The sequence below is a fragment of the Arabidopsis lyrata genome, assembly GCF_000004255.2.
Source record: "Arabidopsis lyrata subsp. lyrata unplaced genomic scaffold ARALYscaffold_1, whole genome shotgun sequence".
NCBI classification, from domain to species: domain Eukaryota; kingdom Viridiplantae; phylum Streptophyta; class Magnoliopsida; order Brassicales; family Brassicaceae; genus Arabidopsis; species Arabidopsis lyrata.
This window is the reverse complement of record NW_003302555.1, coordinates 1573504-1597115: the sequence shown is the minus strand read 5'-3', so window position 1 is coordinate 1597115 and position 23612 is coordinate 1573504. Positions and strand designations below refer to the sequence as shown.

General features: G+C 34.6%; 5 protein-coding genes across 6 annotated transcripts; 2 read left to right on the top strand and 3 right to left on the bottom strand.

The window, feature by feature from the left end:
• Nucleotides 1-540: 540 nt before the first annotated feature.
• LOC9325585 lies at nucleotides 541-5233 on the bottom strand. 2 transcript variants are annotated; one of them, XM_021011458.1, is made up of 10 exons: nucleotides 5032-5233; nucleotides 2930-4852; nucleotides 2666-2842; nucleotides 2266-2586; nucleotides 1930-2169; nucleotides 1687-1850; nucleotides 1457-1604; nucleotides 1246-1368; nucleotides 1078-1165; nucleotides 541-975 (listed from the first exon to the last, which is right to left on the bottom strand). In XM_021011458.1, exons 2-10 carry the CDS (start codon nucleotides 4541-4543, stop codon nucleotides 800-802), a joined length of 3051 nt encoding a protein of 1016 aa, XP_020867117.1. In that variant the 5' UTR covers nucleotides 4544-4852; nucleotides 5032-5233; the 3' UTR covers nucleotides 541-799. The 2 variants fall into 2 exon arrangements, with proteins under 2 accessions (XP_020867117.1, XP_020867116.1); XM_021011457.1 differs by having other exon boundaries at nucleotides 2666-4852.
• A 484-nt stretch (nucleotides 5234-5717) lies between these two features.
• LOC9328299 (probable voltage-gated potassium channel subunit beta) lies at nucleotides 5718-8081 on the bottom strand. The gene is made up of 5 exons (XM_002889474.2): nucleotides 7504-8081; nucleotides 6848-7043; nucleotides 6557-6700; nucleotides 6276-6440; nucleotides 5718-6151 (listed from the first exon to the last, which is right to left on the bottom strand). Exons 1-5 carry the CDS (start codon nucleotides 7869-7871, stop codon nucleotides 6038-6040), a joined length of 987 nt encoding a protein of 328 aa, XP_002889520.1. The 5' UTR covers nucleotides 7872-8081; the 3' UTR covers nucleotides 5718-6037.
• A 6681-nt stretch (nucleotides 8082-14762) lies between these two features.
• On the top strand, nucleotides 14763-19226 carry LOC9325584 (probable pectate lyase 1). Its single transcript, XM_002892190.2, has 6 exons — nucleotides 14763-15058; nucleotides 15830-15910; nucleotides 17324-17966; nucleotides 18074-18177; nucleotides 18295-18433; nucleotides 18526-19226. Exons 1-6 carry the CDS (start codon nucleotides 14955-14957, stop codon nucleotides 18751-18753), a joined length of 1299 nt encoding a protein of 432 aa, XP_002892236.1. The 5' UTR covers nucleotides 14763-14954; the 3' UTR covers nucleotides 18754-19226.
• Nucleotides 19227-21125: 1899 nt separating this feature from the next.
• On the bottom strand, nucleotides 21126-21977 carry LOC9328298. The gene is made up of 3 exons (XM_021010345.1): nucleotides 21720-21977; nucleotides 21513-21638; nucleotides 21126-21420 (listed from the first exon to the last, which is right to left on the bottom strand). Exons 1-3 carry the CDS (start codon nucleotides 21822-21824, stop codon nucleotides 21271-21273), a joined length of 381 nt encoding a protein of 126 aa, XP_020866004.1. The 5' UTR covers nucleotides 21825-21977; the 3' UTR covers nucleotides 21126-21270.
• A 66-nt stretch (nucleotides 21978-22043) lies between these two features.
• LOC9328297 (glycine-rich protein 5) lies at nucleotides 22044-23338 on the top strand. The gene has a single exon (XM_021010344.1). It carries the CDS (start codon nucleotides 22488-22490, stop codon nucleotides 23121-23123), a length of 636 nt encoding a protein of 211 aa, XP_020866003.1. The 5' UTR covers nucleotides 22044-22487; the 3' UTR covers nucleotides 23124-23338.
• Nucleotides 23339-23612: the final 274 nt, after the last annotated feature.

The window sequence follows — 23612 nt, the reverse complement described above, 5'->3', positions numbered from 1 at the left end:
TGATGTAGTCGAATGAGTATCGAGTCCTAAAGAAGACTGATATTCCTCTGCTTAGTAATAATCATAGATAGTTCGTTAAACAGCATACTTTAGGCTTAGACAGGAGCTTTATTGTCGGATCAATCATCTTGACCTTGAAGATTGGTTAATTTAGGTTGACAGTTTTATTTAGTTTTCGGTTTTGGGTCGAGGATAAATTTGACGAAATAAAATCGAATCAGTGGTCGGATATGGGCCAAGTTAAATGAAACTTCGGTCTATCAAATTTGGTATTTGGGCTTGTATATGAGGTGGTACTATATGGGCCAGGCCTGATTATTCTAAATATAGATTACAATTATTAAAACGGTGCCGTTAGGATTTACAAGGCAAGAGAAGAGCGCGTTTAACCACTTATCGCGCGTGTCACAATAGACAAATAATTGAAGACAAACCCCACGCGCATGAAGAGCGCGTTTCACCAATTCGCAAGATTTTAAATAGAAAATGAGTAAAGTGAGGCGCGTCTGAGAAGTGAGAACTTTAACCAAACATCCCATAATGATAACGTTGCGTTTAATGGGCTGGGCTTATAACTCCACCATAATGCTTTACATAAAAAATTGTGTATTTTACACAATGGACCTTCAACTTTTTTGGTATACAACTTTTACCTAAACCGGTAAATGCCTCTCAATACTAATTTACAGACTCCACACAATCTCATAAATCTATACCCATCTTCGTATAACTTTCTTTCAACCAATAAATTTTAAAACCAACCCAAAAAAACGCTCTTACGTTTGAATGGAGAGGGCTTTTAGGTTCTTCGCTTGGGTTGCAAGGCAACAGTCATTGATCGAAGTCGTTCAACAATCTCCGTAAACGATGGCCGTACTCCTGGATCGAATGACCAGCATTGTTCCATCAGCTTCCTCCACTCTGCTTCACACCGTTCAGGCACCGCAGGCCTTAACGTATTGTTCACAATTCCACCTTTTTATCAAACCAAACAAATCAAAATTATATGAGATTCCAAAGCTCAATCCAAGTTCATTTTGTTCAAAGACTGAAGAACTGCTTATGCTAGAAACATACCAATGATGGCACCGCAATGCAGATTCGCATAGGGTTCTTCGCCTGTCAAGATCTCCCACATCACAATACCAAATGAGAAAACATCGACCTGCAAAAATATGTCAAGATTCAAACATGCGATAAAGGCTCAACATTTTCAATGTTTTGATTTTGGACTCAACAACATACTTTCTCTGAGACCCGATTGCTGCTTCCGTTTAGAAGCTCTGGAGCCATCCAAGGAAGGGTTCCTCTTACTCCACCAGAGACAAGCGTGTTTCGTTTTATTCTCGACAATCCGAAATCTCCAACCTGCAAATGGAACAGTGAGACGAATAAAGATAGTACTTTTCTCATACAATTTGGCTTGAAATTACCTAATTTTGGGGAAAAGTGTTACCTTGCAAATGGGTCGTTGTGGATCCCTCAAGTTTACTAGCAAGTTATCGCATTTAAGATCAAAATGAACAATATTTTTCATATGTAGATACTCCATGCCAAATGCAGAATCAAGAGTTATCATCAGTTTTTTGCGCCTATCAAGTAATCTGTGCCCAAAGTTTTCCATCAGTAAACTCACAATGTCATATCGCAAAAGATTATACAAGGATTTGACAGATTATTGTGTACCTGTCTTTTCTCTGCAAGACATGTCTCAAAGATCCGTTCACCATATACTCAGTCACTGTTGCCATTGTTCCACCAGGTCCATCTGGTACAACTCCATAAAAGGCCACTACGTTGGGATGGTGAAGATTCGCCAATATCCGAGCTTCTCTCCAGAAATCTTTAGTCTGTATCAATAAGGCATCAGTGAAAACTGCGGTTCTGAAATTCCCCTAAAAAGTACAAAGACTCGAGAGAGTGTTAAACCTGCCGTGCTTGCTCGGATGATCCACCAGAGAAACAACTATTCTTTATCCTCTTGATAGCAACATCAGTTCCTCTCCACTTCCCATAGTAAACAGTTCCAAATGTACCAGAACCAAGCTCGTGTAAGTCTTCAAGATCAGTGTTTTTAATTATCTGTAAGCCATATATTCCAGCTTCAATTTCAACCATTGCAGCTTCGCTGAATGAATCATCGGTGTTTCTGCTTTTCTTGTACTTTTCCTGCAATATGGAAAAATACCAGAGAGATAACCCCCAACCTGATACACGCCAAGAAAGCCAGAACTTCTAATCTAAAGGACAATATAAATTTCGTACCTCCATTTCTGATTCATGATCCGCATTTGTAATCTCTTTCTCCCTTGTGTAGGATTTGTGATCATCATCTGACTCACTATGTACATGAGGGACAATAGTAGCTGATAAGAGGTTATCTGAAATTACTTCGTTCGTCACATCCTCAACTATCAACTGTGGACCAAGCAGCTTGCTTTTGAAGAAATCATCTGATTCCTGCGTGTGCATAAAAGTAGTTTCTCTACTTCCCACCTTCCTAAGTGGCAATCCACTATAGTGAATACTCTCTTCTCTAGGAAGAGAGTTTTGAGTATCTGAATCATCGCTATTTGTCTCCAAATCCTGCACATAATTTGAGGAAAACAGACTTAGACCAAAACGACTGCTAAATTTACTTAATGAATAGATTAATTATGCTTACATGTCTCGGAATCATAGGCTCCTGTCTCAGAAATTCCACGGGGAAATTTGTATTGGGTGAGGAGTAATCTGCTTTATCACTTGACTTGGTTGTACAACATAGTTGATCTGTAGCTGAAGTGTGGCTTCTGATGAGAATATCTAGTGACATGTCATGCTGGAAACCATTGAATTTGTCCTTCGAACAATCAAGATAATTTTCGTTAGTGTTAACTGATAAAGAGAACACTGAGCTTCCTGAATCTTGTGAATCACTTGAAGTAACCTGAGCAGCTGGTTGATGATTCGGACTGAAATAATTCGGACTGAAGGAGCTATTACTGTTACTACCACCTTGTTTCTTTGTTGCCTGGTCAAAAGAACCGGGATTATGATCGCCATCGATCCAATTATTAGGAACTTCTTTGGTGAGTACAAGCTCCTTGCTTCTCTTGCCTTCTGGATTATTGAAATAGATATCATCACTATCTTCCCACTTTGACGTAGCCACAACATGTAGATTCTTTCTCAATATTTTCCATGGTTGTTTGGTAAATGCTTCTAACCCATTGTTGATTTGGCTCTCATCATGCAGCTGGGGATCAGAAAGAGCGTTTTTCTTAAGCGTCAATTTCTCGGCTCCCATATAAGCTTGGCCATGGGGGTAAATATCGTCGCTTGGCCTCCGGTCATGAAGATTCACTTCTGGATGCTTCTGCTTTTGTGTAGTAGTATCAAAAAAGAACCTATGTTGCTGAGGGAAGTTTGGAGCAGCCAAGTAAGGGTCAAAGAAACCATTTTGATCAGCAAAATAAGGAACGTCGGTATTTGCTCTCTTGTGAGCTGAAAAAGGAGATGCTGGAGGAGATTGTTGACCAAACGAGTTCCTCGGAATCTGCATTTTCGGCATAAAATGAACAGCATTCGTGTTCGCATATGGTTTCATGAAGGTTGGACTGTTGCAGTCTTTGTGTTCCCATGTATGAACAGAAGTAGGCGAGTCTCGAAGATGAAATGTAGGGCTAAATTCTGAAGCATTCCCAAATTGTGTTGTCTGACTTGTCCCACTTTGCCCGCTGGAACTCTTTTGAGGACTCACATCCACAACATTATTAAGAGCTGAAACATACTGATAATGATCTATATCAGTCTGCTGGTTCGTGTTTCGGTTTATGTTCATATTCCTTTCATTGAAAATCTTTGGACTCTCTGATGATTCTGTTGAAGATACAAGAAAGACCCTAATCCTCTGGGATCCAGCCTTTGTTTCAGCTTCTTGATACTCTTCAATCATATGAAGAAGATCCTCATCTGAGCAAACCGATATAAGTGCATCAAGATCTTCTCCTGGTAATTGATACTTGATTGTATGCGGATGGTTGCACAAAGCATAAGTCTTGTGCATCAATTCGTTTAATCCAACATGTTTCCGTATTGAGATAATCCGAGTCTCCCCTCCAATGTATCTAAGCTTGCCATCACCAGGTCTCTGTAAGATCCTTCCCCCGAAACTACAAAGAAGCTTCAATACTTCTGGCAAATAAACATCTGATGTTGCAGTTTGAAACATCTTCCGAGGTGAGTCTGCAACATTTGACTCAGCAAAGTATCCACTCGAGGAATTAATACCTTCTGACATGTTGGAATCAACTCTTTGAAGCCCAAGAATTCTGTTGAAATCCTCATAAACAAGATGGCGATTATTATAGTTACCCTCAATATTTCTACTCACACCACCCTGTACTCTTCGTTGAGCACCAAAATCCCTCAAAAACTCATTTGAAAATTCCTCTCCTGTCTGAGAACAGATATTATCATCACGCGTGTTATTACCGACTTCCCCATTGAACCTATCCCTACCTAAATGCTGATTGGAGCTGCCAGGAAACTCCATTCTCATGTTCTCAAGAACCAAAAAGCCTTATTCTTTCTTGTGCACAATCTCTTGTATCACAGATTCTGAGGAACCAACAAGTCCTATTCTTCAACTCCCCAATCTCAAAACAGAAATTTTGAGAGAAAAATCCAGAATTTCGTATTCTCTTACGCTCTTTGAGGAAATATAGCGAACAGGTTATGGAGATTCATACCCACAAAAAACATCTTCAGGGTATATTGCTACAAGATCATACCAAATCAAACAGAGACCAGAGATTTGTTCTTATTCAAACGTATTGGGACATTTAAGATTGCATCAGATGAAATGCCCCTGCACAACAACAACAACGAGAAACTAAGATTTCTTCAATACAATAAATTTCATTTTTTTCTGCAAATGTTGATCACACAAATCAATCGTATGTACATATATAAGCAACGAAATCAATGATGACACCGAATATGTTGAAAACGAATTGAAAAATTGGAGCTTCAGATGAATTTGATTACCCGGGGGAAAATTGCCAATGAGATTAACAATGAAGGAGAAGGAACACAAACAAAAAATGTTTCTGGAGATTGATGTTTTTCAAAGTTTGAGGTTTTTGATTTGCGAGAGAGAGAGAAAGAAGAGAGACGCAGAGAAGCGCTCTCAAAATAACGCGGGTGGGTGACAAACTCCAAAATAAAAAAGACAAAAACTTTCTCTCTCGAAAATTCTCTCTTTTTATTTTCTCTAATAGAAATAATTTTTGATTTTATTCGTTTCACTTGAATCATGGGTGAAATCATCTTTAATCTATTAATAATCTTGTTTTATCTGAATTTTTTTATTTTAGATATTTCAAATAGTAAATTCATAAATTGCATGTGGAGGTTTTTGAGGGAACGTTTTTATCTATTTTCTTTCTTTTTTTAGACAATTCCAGAAACTTTTTTCTTTTTACTGATCTCTTAAGTTTTGTAACTAAATAAAACAGATCATCCAAATTTAGATTTTTATTGGGATCTTACCTAAAAAAAATTGTATAGGATGTCTATGCATGTATGTTATTAAAACATGGTATATAGTTGTGACATTATGTTGTGCACGTTGAGCTTTAAATACCTCCATCAAATCTTTTATTTATATTGTCATTTTTTCCACCACTTTTTAGGGTTTCATATAAAAATATTAATAACATATTCCACAAGAATTGTTTGATGCGCTATTCAATATATTGACGTCATGATATCGCAACTACAAAAACCAAACTTTAAGTTTCACTACTAACAAGTAACAATAAGACCGTTTTTAAATGATGAAACAACAACTAAAAAAACACATTACTCTCTCTCTTTCTCTGTCTGAGTCTTAAAAATGCATAAGCTGCCAAAGAGAACAAACAAAGCCAACACGAGACAAAACATCCAACAACAAACATCACACATCTTCTTCTAATGTTTTCTTTATCTTTTTCCTGCAACACTCTTTTGAAAGCGATTGAATAGGAAAGAAAGATCTTGGATTTTGGTTTTACCGATACGATTCAGGACGTTTTGGTTTGCTCTGTATCACTTGCTCAATCTTGTCCAGAACAACAGGTGTCAACAATGGGATCACATCAACAGCTTTCATATTTTCTTGAATCTGTGTAGGTACAAAAAAGGTAACAAAATCTTTCAAATCGTGGATCCAAATCTAGACCGAGACTCGCTATGTTCCTTATGGAGAGCCCGGAGGCTAATAAGCGACTGTGGATTCAAGAACTAACCTGTGACTCCCTTGTGGCACCAGTGATAACGGATGACACATTAGGATTTGAAGCACACCATGCGATTGCAAGCTGAGCCAAGGTTACACCTAGCTCATCTGCAATGGGTTTGAGACCGCTAACTTTCCTCAGCACGTCATCCACAAGTGATCTATTGGCAAGGTTCTGCGAAAGAATTTAAAACAAGAAATGTACCAGTTGATTAGTTGGATGCAGAAGCAGATTGAGGTCTTAGCAACTATGACCAAGAATACACAAGAAAAAAGGAAAAAAAGGAATACTTTGTAGTTCTCCAATGCAAATCGGCTGTCTGAGGGAATAGCTCCCTTGTTGTATTTACCAGTGAGCACACCCGATGCAAGTGGGCTCCAAGTAGTGAGACCTATACCATGGTTGGTGTACAGAGGAAGAAACTCTGTCTCAACCTACATAACACAGGAGCATAACTTGAGCTACATATCACGAGAGTACAACTTATTAAGGTACATAACATGAGAGCACAACTTAAGACTGAACAAGATAAGACGCCAACATGAAAGTAAACTAAAGAAAAAGAGAGTCAGATTACAAACTTTGTGCCTGGCAAACATGTTGTATTCTGGCTGTTCAACGATTGGACCAACCAAATCCAACCGGTCAGCAGCTCCCCATGCCTCGGTAATTTGTTGAGCTGACCATTCACTGGTTCCCCAATAGAATGCCCAACCCTTATCAATCACGTAGTTCATCGCCCTAACCGTCTCTTCAATAGGAGTTGAAGCATCCGGCCTGTAATAAATGATCCAATTCACAAAAAAAGGAAACATTCTTCATAAACATATCTCAATCAAGAAGCTAGTGGCCCTAAGATCAATGCAAAAGACGCCCATTTTTCAAAATATTTTGTGCATGTATAGAGATCGTCAAATCCCATATCACAAAGAAAGCAAAATGCAGATCCCAAAAATCAGCACCGAGGAATCACAGAATCATATGAAAACAAAACAGAAACCAACAGATCCACTTATACAGCAAAAAGGCTACAACATAAGTTGATTCAAAATTGTAAATTTTATAAATTGAAACAGCAATTTGTACTAAAAGCACATTAAATGCGCACACAACATAGTACAGGAGAATTTGAGATAAACTCTTCAATTTCAGAAAACCTAACAGTTAAATCACATCAAATCAAAACCCTAGATCTTCAAAGAAAGAAGTGAACATGAAAAAATCTGAAATTTTTCACCTGTGGCAATAGAGCACATCAACATAATCCATATCAAGTCGTTTGAGAGAAGCTTTAGTGCCTTCGACGATATGTTTCCTCGATAAACCCTTATCATTAGGACCAGGACCACCCCAGAAGATCTTGGTAGAGACGACGATATCGGATCGACGCCAACCCAGCTCACGAATCGCTTGACCCATAATCTCCTCAGCGCGACCATTAGCGTAAACCTCGGCGTTGTCGAAGAAATTGACTCCATGATCACGACAACACTGAAGAATCGATTTCGCTTCCTTCACATCGAGCTGGTTCCCAAACGTAACCCATGCTCCGAATGAGAGCGTGCTCACCTTCAAACCCGACTTCCCCAGATTCTTGTACTGCATTTTTGCAGAAATCGATTCAAATCTGTTGATCTAAATCTCTCACTATCTCTCTCTCTCTCTCTAGGTCTCAAGAGGAGTTTGTTGTAATGAATGAAGAAAAGATATTAAGTACTCGACTATTACCAATCTTAACAAGTGACACTTAGCAAAATACGATAAGCTACCGGTTTGGTTTAACTTTCCGGTTATCAAGATAACCAATTCCAATAGACCAATACCATTGAATGTACGTCGCAAATTTAGCATTCTACAATTTCCGATACCAAATTGTAGGTGGTACCAAACCATATCGAACCTAGAGAAATTGGTTGCTTGGTAAGAAATTATCCGGTCTAAAGGTATTCCGGTTTAATCGCAATTTGTATAAAATCATGTGAATTTAATTCGTGATCTAATTAAAGATGCTGATCCCTCGTACTAAAAAAGAAGCGTGATCTCGTAATTTTAATTAAGATGGAAAAAAGTCTAAAAAGAGAAGATTTTTATTTGGCTCCTAATGGGTCACAGAATCCCATGTGAATGACTTTAGTGTAGTCTACATGTACAAACCAATAAATGACTGAAACGTGTCTTTTCTTTTATGAAAAGTTGTTCATTAATAGAAGAGTTGTGCTGTATTGGGAGAACTTTGCCGTAGGCGAATAAAACTGGAGTCATTGTCACGTGAAAGGTTTCATCAGTCACTCTAACTTTGGAATATTTCAAGTCCTTCACGTTCACACTGGGTTATAGGTTGTTGGGCTTTGTTTTATATAGGCCTTTTAGAGGCCCATATTATCTTACTCTCCAGATTCTAGTAACTCACATACTCTATCTGTCTCTCACACATGAGATGTTGGATATGCAAACAAGAGATCGACATGACCCTTGTATATTATTAACATCTAATTTCAAAATTTAATGATTTTGGGCTGACAACCGTCTAATCTTGATATGATGTTATTGTTATATATTTATGATCATTTATAGTATAGTTTATGGGACGACATTTTTAATACTCATAAAGTTTTTTTAAAGTAGATATATTATCCGCCAATTGCACTTATTGTATTCTACTTTTTTAAGTTATAAATTGTATTAGCTATTTTACAATGTTACCAAACAAGTTATGTATAACTCTTTACTAAAAAAATTCTTAAAAGGAGTTGCATTTGTATTATTAAAGTAGAGAATTTTATAAAGAAGAAAAATTAAGATTTAGTAATAATGTTTGAGAAGATAATATCGGTAGACTTGATGAATTTTAAATTTTATCTGCTGTTCTGGTAATGAATGGGTTGGAGAAGCAGATTGCATTTGATGCATGTGAGTGTGGGGTTTGGATTCGTTACCATCTAAAAACTCTAATTTTATTGCCACCAAGAAAAAAAAAAAAAAAAAAAAAGTAAGAAGGAGATAAATTAAAAAAAAAAAAGAGGTTCGCCAAAATCTCCCACCAAGGGTTGACATTTTCTTCCTGATTTTTTCTCGTACGTTATCAAATCCTAATTTAGCTTTTTCTGCCCTTTTCTTCCATGTACCCCATTACTAATCATATGTTTTTCGGTATGCTACATCAATTTGATCATCTAATCACATGCGATTACAAAACCAAATTTATTTTTTCCATAAACATATAGTTAATCAGTATAACAAATAAGAAAAAATGAGTAGTTATAGATAATTCATGAGTATGCATGTATAAATGATGTCCACCAAATTCCAAAAGCAAAAGAAAGATAATGACTTAGTGCGAGCAATCGCTCGAATGCCTTTATCGAATTTTCAACTAATCTTAATAATCTTACTTGGATGGAAACCATTGTATGATATATTGTTGCATGTTAAGTTTTTTTAAATCTGAAACTGCAAACACAAATCTAAAGGCAAACAAACAACCAAATCCTTAGTCTAGATATAAATCAAAGTATATTTAATTCCTTACTAAAAGTTAATTATATGTACTCGGAAATAGTACAATATATAGTAAAACTCTATATCAAGAAACTGCATGCATTATGAAGATTTTTTGTTAAAGACATGCATTATGAAGATCACAGGATCAATTAAGTTCACGGGTAATGGTTTCTTGAGAAGATTTTTATCATATCTTTGGAGTTAATCCAAATTATTTCACTGTATACATAGCTTTTTCGTAGTACTTTTTAATACAAAAAGGTATTTTCCATTGAAATTGTATGAATTACGAAGATCACAGGATCAATTTAGTTCACAGGATCAATTTCGTGGGGGTTGAATGAAACTCTCCACTTATTTTTCATTTGATTAGAGAGGTACAGTTAGTGTTTCATGTGAGTCTTCTCTAACATCTTTTAGTTTACTTTTCTTTTCTTGTTTTTTGTTGAATTTTAGTGTACTTGCCTTCGACTAACTTCTAAAGAAAACGGTAAAGTGCCGTTGTATATATCTGCGAGGATTAGTAATATATACGAATACGAGTCATGACCTAACAAATCCTTAATCAATAGAACTTAATTTTGATCTCTAATCGCTGCAAAACCCATATATCAGAACTTTTACCAATAAAACTCAATTACCGAAAAAAGTATGATATTATAGTCTCTCTGCGACTCAAATACATTCTTTTAGCTAGACACATGCATTTTGCTTCATAGTATATATATATATAATGACACATCATAGTTAGAAGAATTTAATTTGACACGTCTCTATCGAATTTAACGTTGCAATGACACGATAAAGATCATCTATATGAAAATTACGGAAGAACCTTCTAGAGTACGTCCGATCAAGAGGATATAAAATCTTTGGTTTCTTTCTTGTGTGCAAATTTTGTCATTTAGTTTACATAACAAAGACAAAAACAACACATAACTAAAATAAAAACAAATGACGTCTCTTCGTAGCACAAAACGACGACGTACAATGTCGATTGGATCCAAGTTCCAACTATTCGATATTTTTGTAACGTGTGGAAGTGTCGGTGCCTCGGCTAATATAGTAACAGACGACAAATATAAATACTTCGAATTATCCACGACATATCTATTTATATACATACCTCAAACGTAATTATAAATTTAATACATTTATGGCATTGGATCGTCATGATGAAGATGTCGTCCCCAAATTTTGATTCAAGTCAATCAACTGAGACACTTACATGCAGTAAAGATATGTCGTAATGGAATAATGGTAACGACGATTGATCGTTTAGATCATTTAATATATTAGAGTAATCGTCCACTTCATCAAAGAAAGACACATTCTTCTATCGAATTTATAAATTTTGGCTGAACAAACACTATATGGTTAGACTTTTCCGGCTTAATGGTTAGTGACAAAAATTAGTTACAGAATCGAATAATGGGTTCTTGATGTTTTTCACTTTGGTGAGAAAAAAAAAAAAGCAAAAAAAAAAATAGGTTAAAGAAAAAGATAGGTGAAAAAAAACGATGAGTAAAAAAGAAGTGATTGGGAACCAATTTGACCCGCGAGTTTTGGCGTAACCAAACATTTCGCACCAACAAGACAAGATCTTCTCTTTATTATAGCTTTTTGCACTTTTACAAAAGTAAATTTGAACAATAAAAGTGTAACAAAAAAAAAGTTTCAATTATTACCAGTTACCCGCCAATCCAACCTCCCCCATAATGCGCACACATGGTACACATCATAAATAAATACTTGAAAACGTAATATTAAAAACTATTTAAATAAGAAAAGAATGAAGAGTGCATTTTGATTTTTGACGAAAACTACAAAAACTTGGGAGTGATATAATTTTTTAGCTAACAGATCATTCGGTTGAATTATAGAAAAAAAATAGAAATACAATTTTCTATTTCTTTACAAAATTGTTTACGACAGTGATGTTTCTCCAATTGATAATAATGTTCCATAATAATCAAACGGAAATGAGTAATGTTAATGTCACCATAGTTAAACTGAGACAAAAGGTTCTGAGTTCTGAACCGTTTGATCTTATAATCAATTGTTAGCATGACGTTGGACCATCATTATGTATCCAACAAAAACATATATAACGTTGTACTCAATATCATCATTCACTTCAAGTCTTCGATAGTAAGTTAGAAATAGTCAACTATTTAACAGTTTTTTTTTTTTTAACAAAATCCAACTACTCTTCCAAAACTTAAAAAGTAAAAACCTACCAGCTTATTCTTGGGTTGTCTAATGTTTTCTCACAAATCACAATCGTTATTACTTCTCATATATTATTGTGTAGAATTCCTTATAGACACATTTATTTATTTTTATTTTTTTTTTGACTTTATAGACACATTTGAATGGCAGTAATTGTTTAAACTAACACGTTTAATCTCAATAACCCATATATCTTTATAGTTAGAGTGGGTTGGGACTTGAGAGACGGTCAAAACGTTACAATAATATTCATCCCCGTCTCTGACCCATGGCAGAGTGGACATTTTCCAAGGGCCCAAAATTTTAAGAATCTTTTATTATATAATTTTGTTGTATGATTTGAAAAAAAAAACAAATTAATTAAATAAAAGGGTCCATAATTAAAAATGTTTCTAACATAAAAGGCCCAAAAAAATAACTAACCTAGTTATAATTAGCAAAATGTTTCAAAAACTTAATTAATATAATCAAAAAACGTGTAAAATGGTAGAAAATAATCAAAAAACGTGTAAAAGAGCCCATATTTTTTTTTTAAAAAGTGTAAATTAGCCTGAAATTTTTTAATAATAGGGCCCAAAATTTTTTAAATTCTATTTTTTACATAAAAGGGCTCATATATTTTTATTTTTTTAAGATAATTCAAAATTTTATTTATAAAATGGTCCAAAACTTAACTAAAAATTCAAGAAAATCTAAAAAAAAAAATTCTATAACAAAAAGTCCAAAAATTTTGTTTGGCGCATTTTTATAAAAATAATTTATTAACGCTCATTTGCTATTCAAACAAAACATTCAAAAATTATTTACTTAAAAGTTTGACTAGAAAAAATAAATATGTGGTATACCGCGGGTCAAATACTAGTATTTTATAAATATTGTATAAATAAAAGGCCCATTTTTATATTTTGCCTAAGGTTGTACAAAAGCCAGAGACGGGGCTGATAATATTCTTAGTTTAAAGCTCGATTCGGTAGAAAATTTGACTTTACATATTTGTGTATTTTTGGATAGGATAGGATTTGGGATACGATATCATGGGTACGTCCAAGTTATAGTAATGTTGGGATTGAGGGTAAATTGGTAAAAATGGAATTAGGAAAAGCGTGAAAAATTAAAAACTTGACATTATGATGAGAGGAGTTTGGGTTGTTGCATGGGAACATTATTTGTGCTCCCAAAAGGGTAAATAAAAACCAAATTATAATCATTGGAGATTTATTTAAATACAATCCAACTAAGAAAACTTAAAATCACGAGGAAAATCATTATAAGTTCAGATTTACGGCTTTTTCAATACAGCGTACATAACTATATATACTCGATGAAATGCTTGTTTATTAAGGAGAATGAATCCACTAGCTATTTTGTATACAACTAAGAAAAATTAATATCGATTTGTTTTTTTTTCTTCGAAATACAATATCGATTGTGGTTTAATTGATTAGACCAAATTCATTGAGCATGCAGAGTACCCAGCAACCAACTAATAGTGAGAACAGTTTGAAAATTCTAATTGGGATAGTCAACGACCTCAACGCGTATTCTTTAAGTTCTTCGGAGTTTTTTTTTTTCTTTCTAAGCCGTGATTACCGCCTCGGAAAATCATGGAACTTTCACGGAAAATAATTTCTATTATATAATTATATTTTTAGACTATAGTATATACTTTGATAAATACAATTCCAATACCCGCTAATTCAGCAGGAAACTATGACAACTGGTTTCCGTGTACGGAATGACTCTCCTGCCCGTATCATTCTTGATGACGTGTCACTACAGGTAGACAAATTTTTAAAAAGAAGTTAACAGTACTATTATCTGTTTTTTGCTTCAGTCATATTCACTTACTGTAAATGCGAAAGTGAAAGCATCAGTTAGAAGCCAATTAGCATCTTTACTTATTCATTCTGTCATATTCAACATCATTGAATTATTCATATGTCAATAATTACTCGATTACAATGTGAATTTTTATAATTTGATTCGTATGAAGTTATGAACCAACGACTCAAAAGTTAGCTACTCGAAAAGAATATCAAATTTGTTTAAACTACGAGTTTAGATTTAGACACTAGTTTTTTTTTTTTTGTTTGTTAATGTTCACTAGATTTTGACAACCATTCCTTAAAAAGTCTGATGTTTAATTAGCATGATTTACTTAAATAGACTGGTATTTATTAGTATGTTAAAACAAAATATGCAGTTGTTTTCGTTGAAAATGTTCCAAATCTATATTATCCTTTAAGCGAATTTCCACCACAAACAATGACTAAAAGTCCAAAAAATAGAAATTCATACTCCCTCTGTTCCTAAAAGATTGATTTTCTAGAGATTTCACATATTTTAAGAAATAATCATTGTTTAATTATTTATGTTTATTAAACATTTTTAATAACCTATGAACCAATAGTAATCTGAAACAGTTAATCATTACGTCTTGAAATATACGAAAATAAACTAAAAATAAAGAAAAAATCTAGAAAATTAATCTTTGTGGAACAAACCAAAACGTTAGAACATCAAATTTTTAGGAACAGAGTGAGTATAATTTTAAGGGAAACAAAAAGAAGAAGCATTCGTTGGCAAAAATAGACAAATATCTAAAGCGTGCGAGGTCAGTAATTCACACGCTTGAGCAGTTAGTGGCGGTTAGAACGGTAAATAAAGGAGACGGAATTAACAAGTAATCACGTTAAAAAAGAGCTAAACGAAGAATCAAACTGTACGAGACGACGTCGTATAGATACATAACGGCCGTCTTAACGGCTCTTTTTGGTGTCGTCTTCTTTTTTTTTTTTTTTTCGGTCTCCACCAGATTCTATAAGAGGACCAATATATCTCCAAGCTCGTACATTCACTGTCTTTAACTCTCACTAGTCTCTCTCTCTCTCTCTGTCCTCTGTTCTAATTCTCTCGGAACAGAGTAAAGACTTTGGCTCAGCTTCTGCTTCTCCAATGGCGGTTCTTCCGACAAGGCTTTTAGCAATGATGTGTCTACTCCTCTTCGTCGGAGCAATGGAGAAGAACACTACACACGACAAGATCTCATCTCTCCCTAGGTTTTTATCTCTACAATATCTCTCTGTTTTTTTTTATGAAATGTTAAGATCTCTGTTTCTTTCAATACAGAGAAGAAGATTTTTTATTATTTGCATTAGTTATTCGATAGATTTTTCATTCTCGAGCTACATTTTGCTCAGATTCCACAATAATTTTTTCAAAAAAGAAATTCTTCTTTTTCACATTAGTAAGTAATTCGTTATAGTTTTCATTCTCTAGCTACATTTTTCCTCGGATTCCAAAAAATAATTTCCAAATATATAAAATCATTAAATTTACTGTTTTAATACTATTCAACCGACAAAATTATCAACGAGAGAAAATAGTTTTTGTTTTTTTTCACCTTTTCGATATCTACTACAATATTCCCACCCTTCTTCAAATGAATGATCTGAGCCGTTGATATTTTGTTATGATCTAGATCCAACGATCTAAACCGTACATTCCGCTTTCTTTCTTTTTTGCTGCATTCAGTCAACTTTATTACGTAGATACACTTGACTCTGTTTCGTCTACTTTACCCATTTTGACCTTCGACAATACGATACGTTGAAAATGTTATATAGGGTTAGTTTTGTCATTTAAATTCTGTCGATGACAGACACTTCTCTTTAACGGTTTCTCCGGTTAGCGAATTTTATGGAGCAGTGTAGTAGTAGTGCATTCTCCAATAATTAAATTAAAAACATTAATTATAGTTTAGTAGCATATGTCAATCATTAATTTCCTCTAGATTCTCAATTTTTAGATTTCTAATGATTATCCTTTAGATCCGACGAAAACGAATGGAACCAACACGCAGTGACGAATCCAGATGAAGTAGCGGGCGAAGTTCTCGCCTTGACAGAAATGTAAGTACCAAAATCTTCTCATTATATATGATTCTTAACTTTATCATGTGAATATTTTATACATGTTTTTGACAAAAAAAAAAAAAAAAAAAAAAATTTATACATGTTTGTGGGGGGAAAGTCACAAAAGTACAATATTGGGTATGGTCCTATAAGTCCTAACTAGAATTATTCATTTACAATAGTGTTGTGACTTTTGTTTCATTCTATTGTTGAATCAAGACTCCTACAAAAGCTGTCACATTTATTTCTCCCCTAACCAACTAAATTCATTTTTTTTGGGTTACTATATGATATATACCTCGTCTATAAAACCCCATGTTCACACTATTATAAATGACAAAAATAGTGTACGCGATTAATTTATTCTTGCTAATACTGAGATCTACTCCCGTGAACAATTGGCATTCATTACTTCTGTCAGGATTTTTTAAAAATAAGGCAGTATATATATCTATCTTTTGTTGGCATTAATCTTTCTTTTTTTGAGAACCCAAGTTGTTAATCTTGCTTTGAAAAAAATACATGTACATACTATATCACCTACTACATGTTTCATGCATTTTTTTTTGTGCATTGATATTTTAAAAAGGTATTGTTCATTCTACAGTAGTCTTTGTATATACATTTAAACTATTTATAAGAATTCTCGTTTTTTTTTTCTATTTTCTTTTTCAATTGTTGTTGAACTAATACTTCCAGCAGACAGTTTTTCACTCCAAACACATGCACTAATAATTACTAGGTAGATCCGAGTCCAATGCATTATTGCATATATATTATCTATGTTTTATGAAGAAAAAAAATATACCATGTCGATGTCCTTTTCCAAAATTAATTATCTTTCACATCACTAACCATGCATACGGCTGAGTACAGTACATTACGAATTCGTTAAATTTACTCCAAAAAACGTACAATTTTAACTGTTCGATAACTTATCCATAAATCCTTTAGATATATATATTTTTTTAATTTTGATTATAAAGTAAGGAAAATGTTTATTAATCACTTTGGACAGTACCCCCATGTGGTCGTAACTCGTAACAGAGCAATTTATACGCTTAATACGGTAAAAAGAAAAAGAAAAAACGGTATCCGTTAAAACGGACGGACTTGATCGTCGTTATCCAACGGTGATTATTTGTTTGTCCTTATTTAACGGTTATCTTTAACGTCGTTTCCTTCAGGAATCTTAGCCAGAGAAGAGAACCTAATCTCACCGACACACGTCTATGAAAAAAGTCTAAAAATATATATGTAGTATTTATCATCAACCATGTGCACATGCTCTGATGTGATTTTGATTTTTTTCCTTTCTTTCAAATAATTTATTTAAATTCCATTGTGAGATCCAGTTGAGAAAAAATGAAATTAAAGTCGAATCTTACTAAACCGGATATGATTTGACAGGAGTGTGAGAAACCATACCGAGAGGAGGAAACTAGGTTACTTTACTTGCGGAACAGGCAACCCTATCGACGATTGTTGGCGATGCGATCGCAATTGGCACAAGAACCGCAAACGCCTAGCGGATTGCGGAATCGGATTTGGAAGAAACGCTATTGGTGGTCGTGATGGTCGTTTCTACGTAGTCACTGACCCAAGAGACGACAATCCGGTTAACCCTAGACCTGGGACATTACGTCACGCCGTGATCCAAGACCGACCACTATGGATCGTTTTCAAACGTGATATGGTGATTCAATTAAAACAAGAGCTTATCGTTAACAGCTTCAAAACGATCGATGGACGTGGCGCTAACGTTCACATCGCTAACGGTGGTTGCATCACGATTCAGTTTGTGACGAATGTGATCGTTCACGGATTGCATATTCATGACTGTAGACCGACCGGTAACGCTATGGTGAGAAGCTCAGAGACGCACTTTGGATGGAGGACGATGGCCGATGGTGACGCGATTTCTATCTTTGGATCGAGTCATGTATGGATTGATCATAATTCATTGTCTCATTGCGCTGATGGGCTCGTGGACGCAGTCATGGGCTCAACCGCGATTACCATCTCAAACAACCACTTAACTCACCACAACGAGGTTCTTTTCAAGACTTATTGCTTCATTAGTAGTTAATCATATATAGCTTCTTTTTTTTCGGCTGAATTCGGTTTTTGATGATATGATATGATCTTTTTTCTTTACAGGTTATGTTGCTCGGACATAGTGATTCTTACATGAGGGACAAAGCTATGCAAGTTACCATTGCTTATAATCATTTTGGAGTGGGACTTATTCAAAGAATGCCGAGGTATATATAAAACACATTACGAAAACAGAGTATGCTCTGCTTTTGTGTTCTGTTTCTTGAATGTTATCTGTTAATGTGCTTATGTTTTCTGAACAATGCGATTACCTTTTCTTGCAGGTGTCGACACGGGTACTTCCATGTCGTGAACAACGACTACACTCACTGGGAAATGTACGCCATAGGTGGTAGCGCAAACCCGACAATCAACAGTCAAGGAAACCGTTACGCAGCCCCGAAAAACCCCTTTGCTAAAGAGGTAATAACTCAACCAAAATCAGCTAGACCTTGGAGTGGTTTTTTGAATGTTAGTTTGTGACTTCTGTGATGTTTGTATGTTGTTTTTAATAGGTGACTAAGAGAGTGGACACACCGGCAAGTCACTGGAAAGGATGGAATTGGAGATCGGAAGGAGATTTGCTTCAAAACGGTGCTTACTTCACTTCTTCAGGAGCCGCCGCGTCCGGCAGCTATGCACGTGCCTCCAGCCTCTCCGCAAAATCTTCGTCATTGGTCGGACACATTACTTCCGACGCTGGAGCTCTACCTTGTCGCAGAGGACGTCAATGTTCCTCATAGTTACCACCCCACAACCAAAATTCAAAACTACCTTCCATTATATAGACAAAAGTGTACATTTTCACACATTTGTCATTTAAAAAGCCAATTATCTTTTTTTTTTGTTCGGTGTGTGTGTTTGTGTCGATTTTTCTCAACCTCGGGTTTGCTTGCTTCAACCGCAAGTTAACACAAGAAAAGGGAAAAAAACCCCAACCTTTCATGACAAAAAGAGAAATCCCCGAAGTGTTGTTGGTTGTTTGGTTCTATCTGATCAATTCAGATTGTTCTTCGTCTGTCTCCGTCTTCTACCCGGAGAAACAAGACTATTATCTCTTGTTTTTTTTTCTTCTTGTAATTTTTGAGATTTATAATTTAATATAGGGTCTAAATGATTTGTGAATCTTTTTACTTTTCATTGTATTATAAATGTTGGCTGGATTTTTAGCTTTAATTTCCCATGTGGTTGTAACTTGTCATGATTGTACTTTGTAGCGATTGAAGCAAGCAATAGTAGTAATTGGGTGTTTATTAAAATTTTACATTAAATTTATTTAAATTCCAAGGATAAAATCTTAATTGCGACAAATTCGAATAGCCAGCTATTTTATCACCCACAATTGTTTTCAATATGCTTTCCTTATCATGTGTAACTTTTAAAAAAGTAAACAAATATATTAACTATAAAAATATTAATTTTATTATTAGTATTTTTGGTGTGAGAAGTCCATAATCTAAAAAGGTCTAGTATTAAATCGAATTGGTCATGTATTTTTCTTAAAAGCATATCTTTTTTGTTGGGAAGAAAAATTAGCATATCTATTTTTATTTGGCTTTTTGCATTGGAAAGTAGATAGTACGTTAACATAAAAAGCAAGAGAAGCCTAAAACCCGCTAAATCGACTCCATGTGCCCACACATGACAAAAGAGTTCGAAATCCACAAGTAAAATGTTCCGACAAATAATGATAACCTTTTATTTCCACCATCATTAGGGTTTTAATTCAGACTAATTATGTGATTATCTATAAAAAGATTACATTTTCACAACTCTGTAAACCATAAATATTGATTCAATCTATATATACATTTTTGGATGACTTTTAGCAAATAAATCTTGGAGTTGGAATATATTTACGGATGAATGCCATTGGCATTAATTATTTAAATTTGAAAAATATTAATTAAAGATATTACCAACACGATTTCGAGAATCATAAATTCATATCTTCCTTAATTTTCTGAGTCATTAATGTGATAATCTTTAGGAAATATTTCTCTGTAAAAAAAAAAATCCACATTAATGAAGGCATTAAAATCGACACTAACAATTAAATTATTTAGATGATGACAAAAAAAAAAAAAAATAAAAATAAATTATTTAGATATTCAATTATTTTAAGATTCTTATATCTTATTTGATATTTTTTTTTAATATCTCATTCTTTAATTACTGCGTTTAGAATTTATTGGTTGTTACCTATTTTTTGGTGAAATTTATTGGTTGTTACTTAATAAGTAATTATGGTGCGTTTATTTTAGTTAATATCTAATTTAAAGGATTTGTTTTCTTTTATTATTAATAAACGAATAACATGTATAGAAATAAAAGATTTTTCTTGCGACTCCATAATAAAAATATTAAACTCTTATTTTCTACATTTCTTACACATAATATCCTCTTATTCAATAACAAAAAATATATATTGCATATTTTTAAAAATATTTATAATATTTAAATTATATAAAAAGTTTGTAATATTAATATTATTTCAACTCTATACAAATTTAATATATATGTATATATATCTTATGGGAACCATTTAAAAGAAATTTTTAAATTGACTTGAATTATATAGCTTTTAAATAAAAGTATTATTAAAAAGAAAAATAACTAAATGATGTTTAATTTTACGGGACGGGTAATATGATGGGACGGGTTTGGGTTGATATTTATAAAAGATAGTATACCACGGGTGAAATCCTAAAATTAACAATCAAAATAATCTATCAAACAAATTACATTTTGATTTTTTTAAGAAAATATAGCCCCGCGGTGTACCGCGGATTAAAATCTAGTATCACTTTTAAAATCAAATGATTTATACACTGGTGGATAACAAGTTTTACTATATTAAAAACATTTCTGTAATTACCTTTATGGCTTTACCCAACCAAATCAATTACATCAATCTCCATTCCTCCTCCAACCCGAAGCTCAATCATCTCTAAAGAGACTACACATAGTATCTCCCATTATTATGCTACAAAAGCTGAGACAAAGTCTCTACATGCATAGTCCAGAGCTTTTCCAATGGGGTTTTGTAACAGTTCAGAACTTTTTTGTTTGAGCTTTTCAGTTAAAAGAGAAGACTTTGTAACCATAGTAAAAAAATTCCAATTTTCATGTAGATTTATAATTTAATCTGATATATCATGAATTCATATAATTACCAAATCAAAACTTAAAATTTTCTGAATATATTACTTTATTGAGACGTACATAAATAATATCAAATATATAAGGGTAGATTGTAACTAATCACCACCAAGGATCTTGTTCTTGATGATATCGGTAGCGTTTTTAGCGGTGCCTAAAACACCAGAGACAGAACCTTTAGCTTTTTCAGTGATGGAATCCGTTGTCTCAGTGACTTTTTCAGTTACATCTTTTGTCATCTTAGTCACCTGATTGACCAAATCAATCAATCAGATATTATAAATGTGATAATATCATCAAATCACAATTACTATATAGATGATGGGGGTTAATCAGTTACACGGCCAGCAGTAGTGGAAGCGACATCTTGGATGTACTCAGTGGTTTCCTTCACTTGCTTGGCTCCTTCTTTCACTGCCTCTGCTGCTTCTTTCACCTTTTGGCATTGCTCTGCCTCTTCTTTTCCCTATTCCATTAACCAATTACAATATGAGTTTATTATACTAAATAACGTTGTGCTTGAGGACAATTTTCCATTGTTTCTTACCTGTAAGGGCCTCGGTGACGCTGAAACGAATGTCCTACATAGTGGAACACTCCTTGCCGTTTTACCATTAGAGATCAGAACTTTACCCAGTTTTGATGCATGCATCTTAATTAACTATTGTAGAATCAAAGCGTAGAAGACAAGTTATGAGATAATAGAAGGTTCGAGAGAATACTTAAACGTTTATTAAATCAGATCTTTTGATGAAACTCCTAAGGCGCAAACCCTAATTAAAAACTTTATTTTGTCTTATTATTTATAAATGAAAGTGTCAGATTTGTCCGGTTATGAGCATTTATAGGGTTCTTTGTGGTTTGTCTTTACAATACCCAAATTTCTCAAATCCCGATTGTTCGGCTATAGACTCGATCTTCGTTTTTGTTCCTAATCTCTTAATAATATCTTGTCTAACGTATATCATTATTTATGATAACAAAGAATTGACAAATACAATAATAGAATTCAAATGCTTTCGCTTGCTGACTGTAGAGCCTGATGTCACTAGCCAATTCCAATTTACGAAAAAAAGAAAAAAAAAAACTCGACCAATCAATTGTCCATGGTATAGTTGTATCATCAGACAGCCTTTAATTACCAAGTAAAAAATGTTATAAATTGGGTTCACAGCCAAATTTATGACTTTCAACTGTCACCAACCTTACATTTTGCTATAAAAACCCCAAGAAACTGATCATTACAAACATCAACATAAAAGACGATCAATATAATCTAGAAAAAAAGAGAGGCGAGAGGAGAGAAGAGAGAGAGATGTCGAGAGCTTTGTCAGTCGTTTGTGTCTTGCTCGCTATATCCTTCGTCTACGCACGTGCTCGTCAGGTGCCGGGAGAGTCTGATGAGGGAAAGACGACGGGACATGACGATACAACAACAATGCCCATGCATGCAAAAGCAGCTGATCAGTTACCACCAAAGAGCGTCGGCGACAAAAAATGCATCGGAGGAGTTGCTGGAGTAGGTGGATTCGCCGGAGTTGGTGGTGTTGCCGGCGTGGGAGGTCTAGGCATGCCACTCATCGGTGGTCTTGGCGGGATCGGTAAGTATGGTGGCATAGGCGGTGCAGCTGGAATCGGTGGATTTCATAGTATAGGCGGTGTTGGCGGTGTAGGAGGGGGTGTTGGAGGTCTAGGCGGTGTAGGAGGGGGTGTTGGCGGTCTAGGCGGTGTTGGCGGTCTAGGTGGAGCTGGTTTAGGCGGTGTAGGTGGTGTTGGCGGTGGTATTGGTAAAGCTGGTGGTATTGGCGGTTTAGGCGGAGCCGGAGGTGGTTTGGGTGGTCTAGGCGGAGTTGGTGGTGGAGGTCTCGGTAAGGCTGGCGGTATTGGTGTTGGTGGTGGTATCGGCGGTGGACACGGCGTGGTCGGTGGTGTGATCGATCCACATCCTTAATAGAGAGTATTTGTTGGTTAGGGTTTTCATTAAGAAATAATTAATTAGTTTCGATGTTATTGTTGGTCTTTTAATTCGGTGATCATTAGGGTGACTTTTGATCTATTTTCTAGTTTGGGCTTTTGTAACGTTTGCTTTGATTTCGGCCGTGGTGTTATGAAATGTGTGACCCTCTATGTTTAAATCGTTTCGGTTTATGAGGTTCTCTTCTTCCATACTTTTGCATGTTCAAAACCAAATGGTTAATTAAGAGAAATTATCAAGGTTTCCGAGGAGATATTTGTTGAAAATGAAATTAGTTTGAACTTTTATTAAAAACTTAAAATAGAAAACATCACGCAAAAATGGATATAAAAATAGATGGAGTACAAACCTTTTCCAAATCCACTATATGTATAATACATGTAAAACGTGTATAGATTTTATTTTTGTTGCACTGTGTCTAACTCTAAACAAATCGGATATCAAAGTTAGTATATAGTAAAAAAA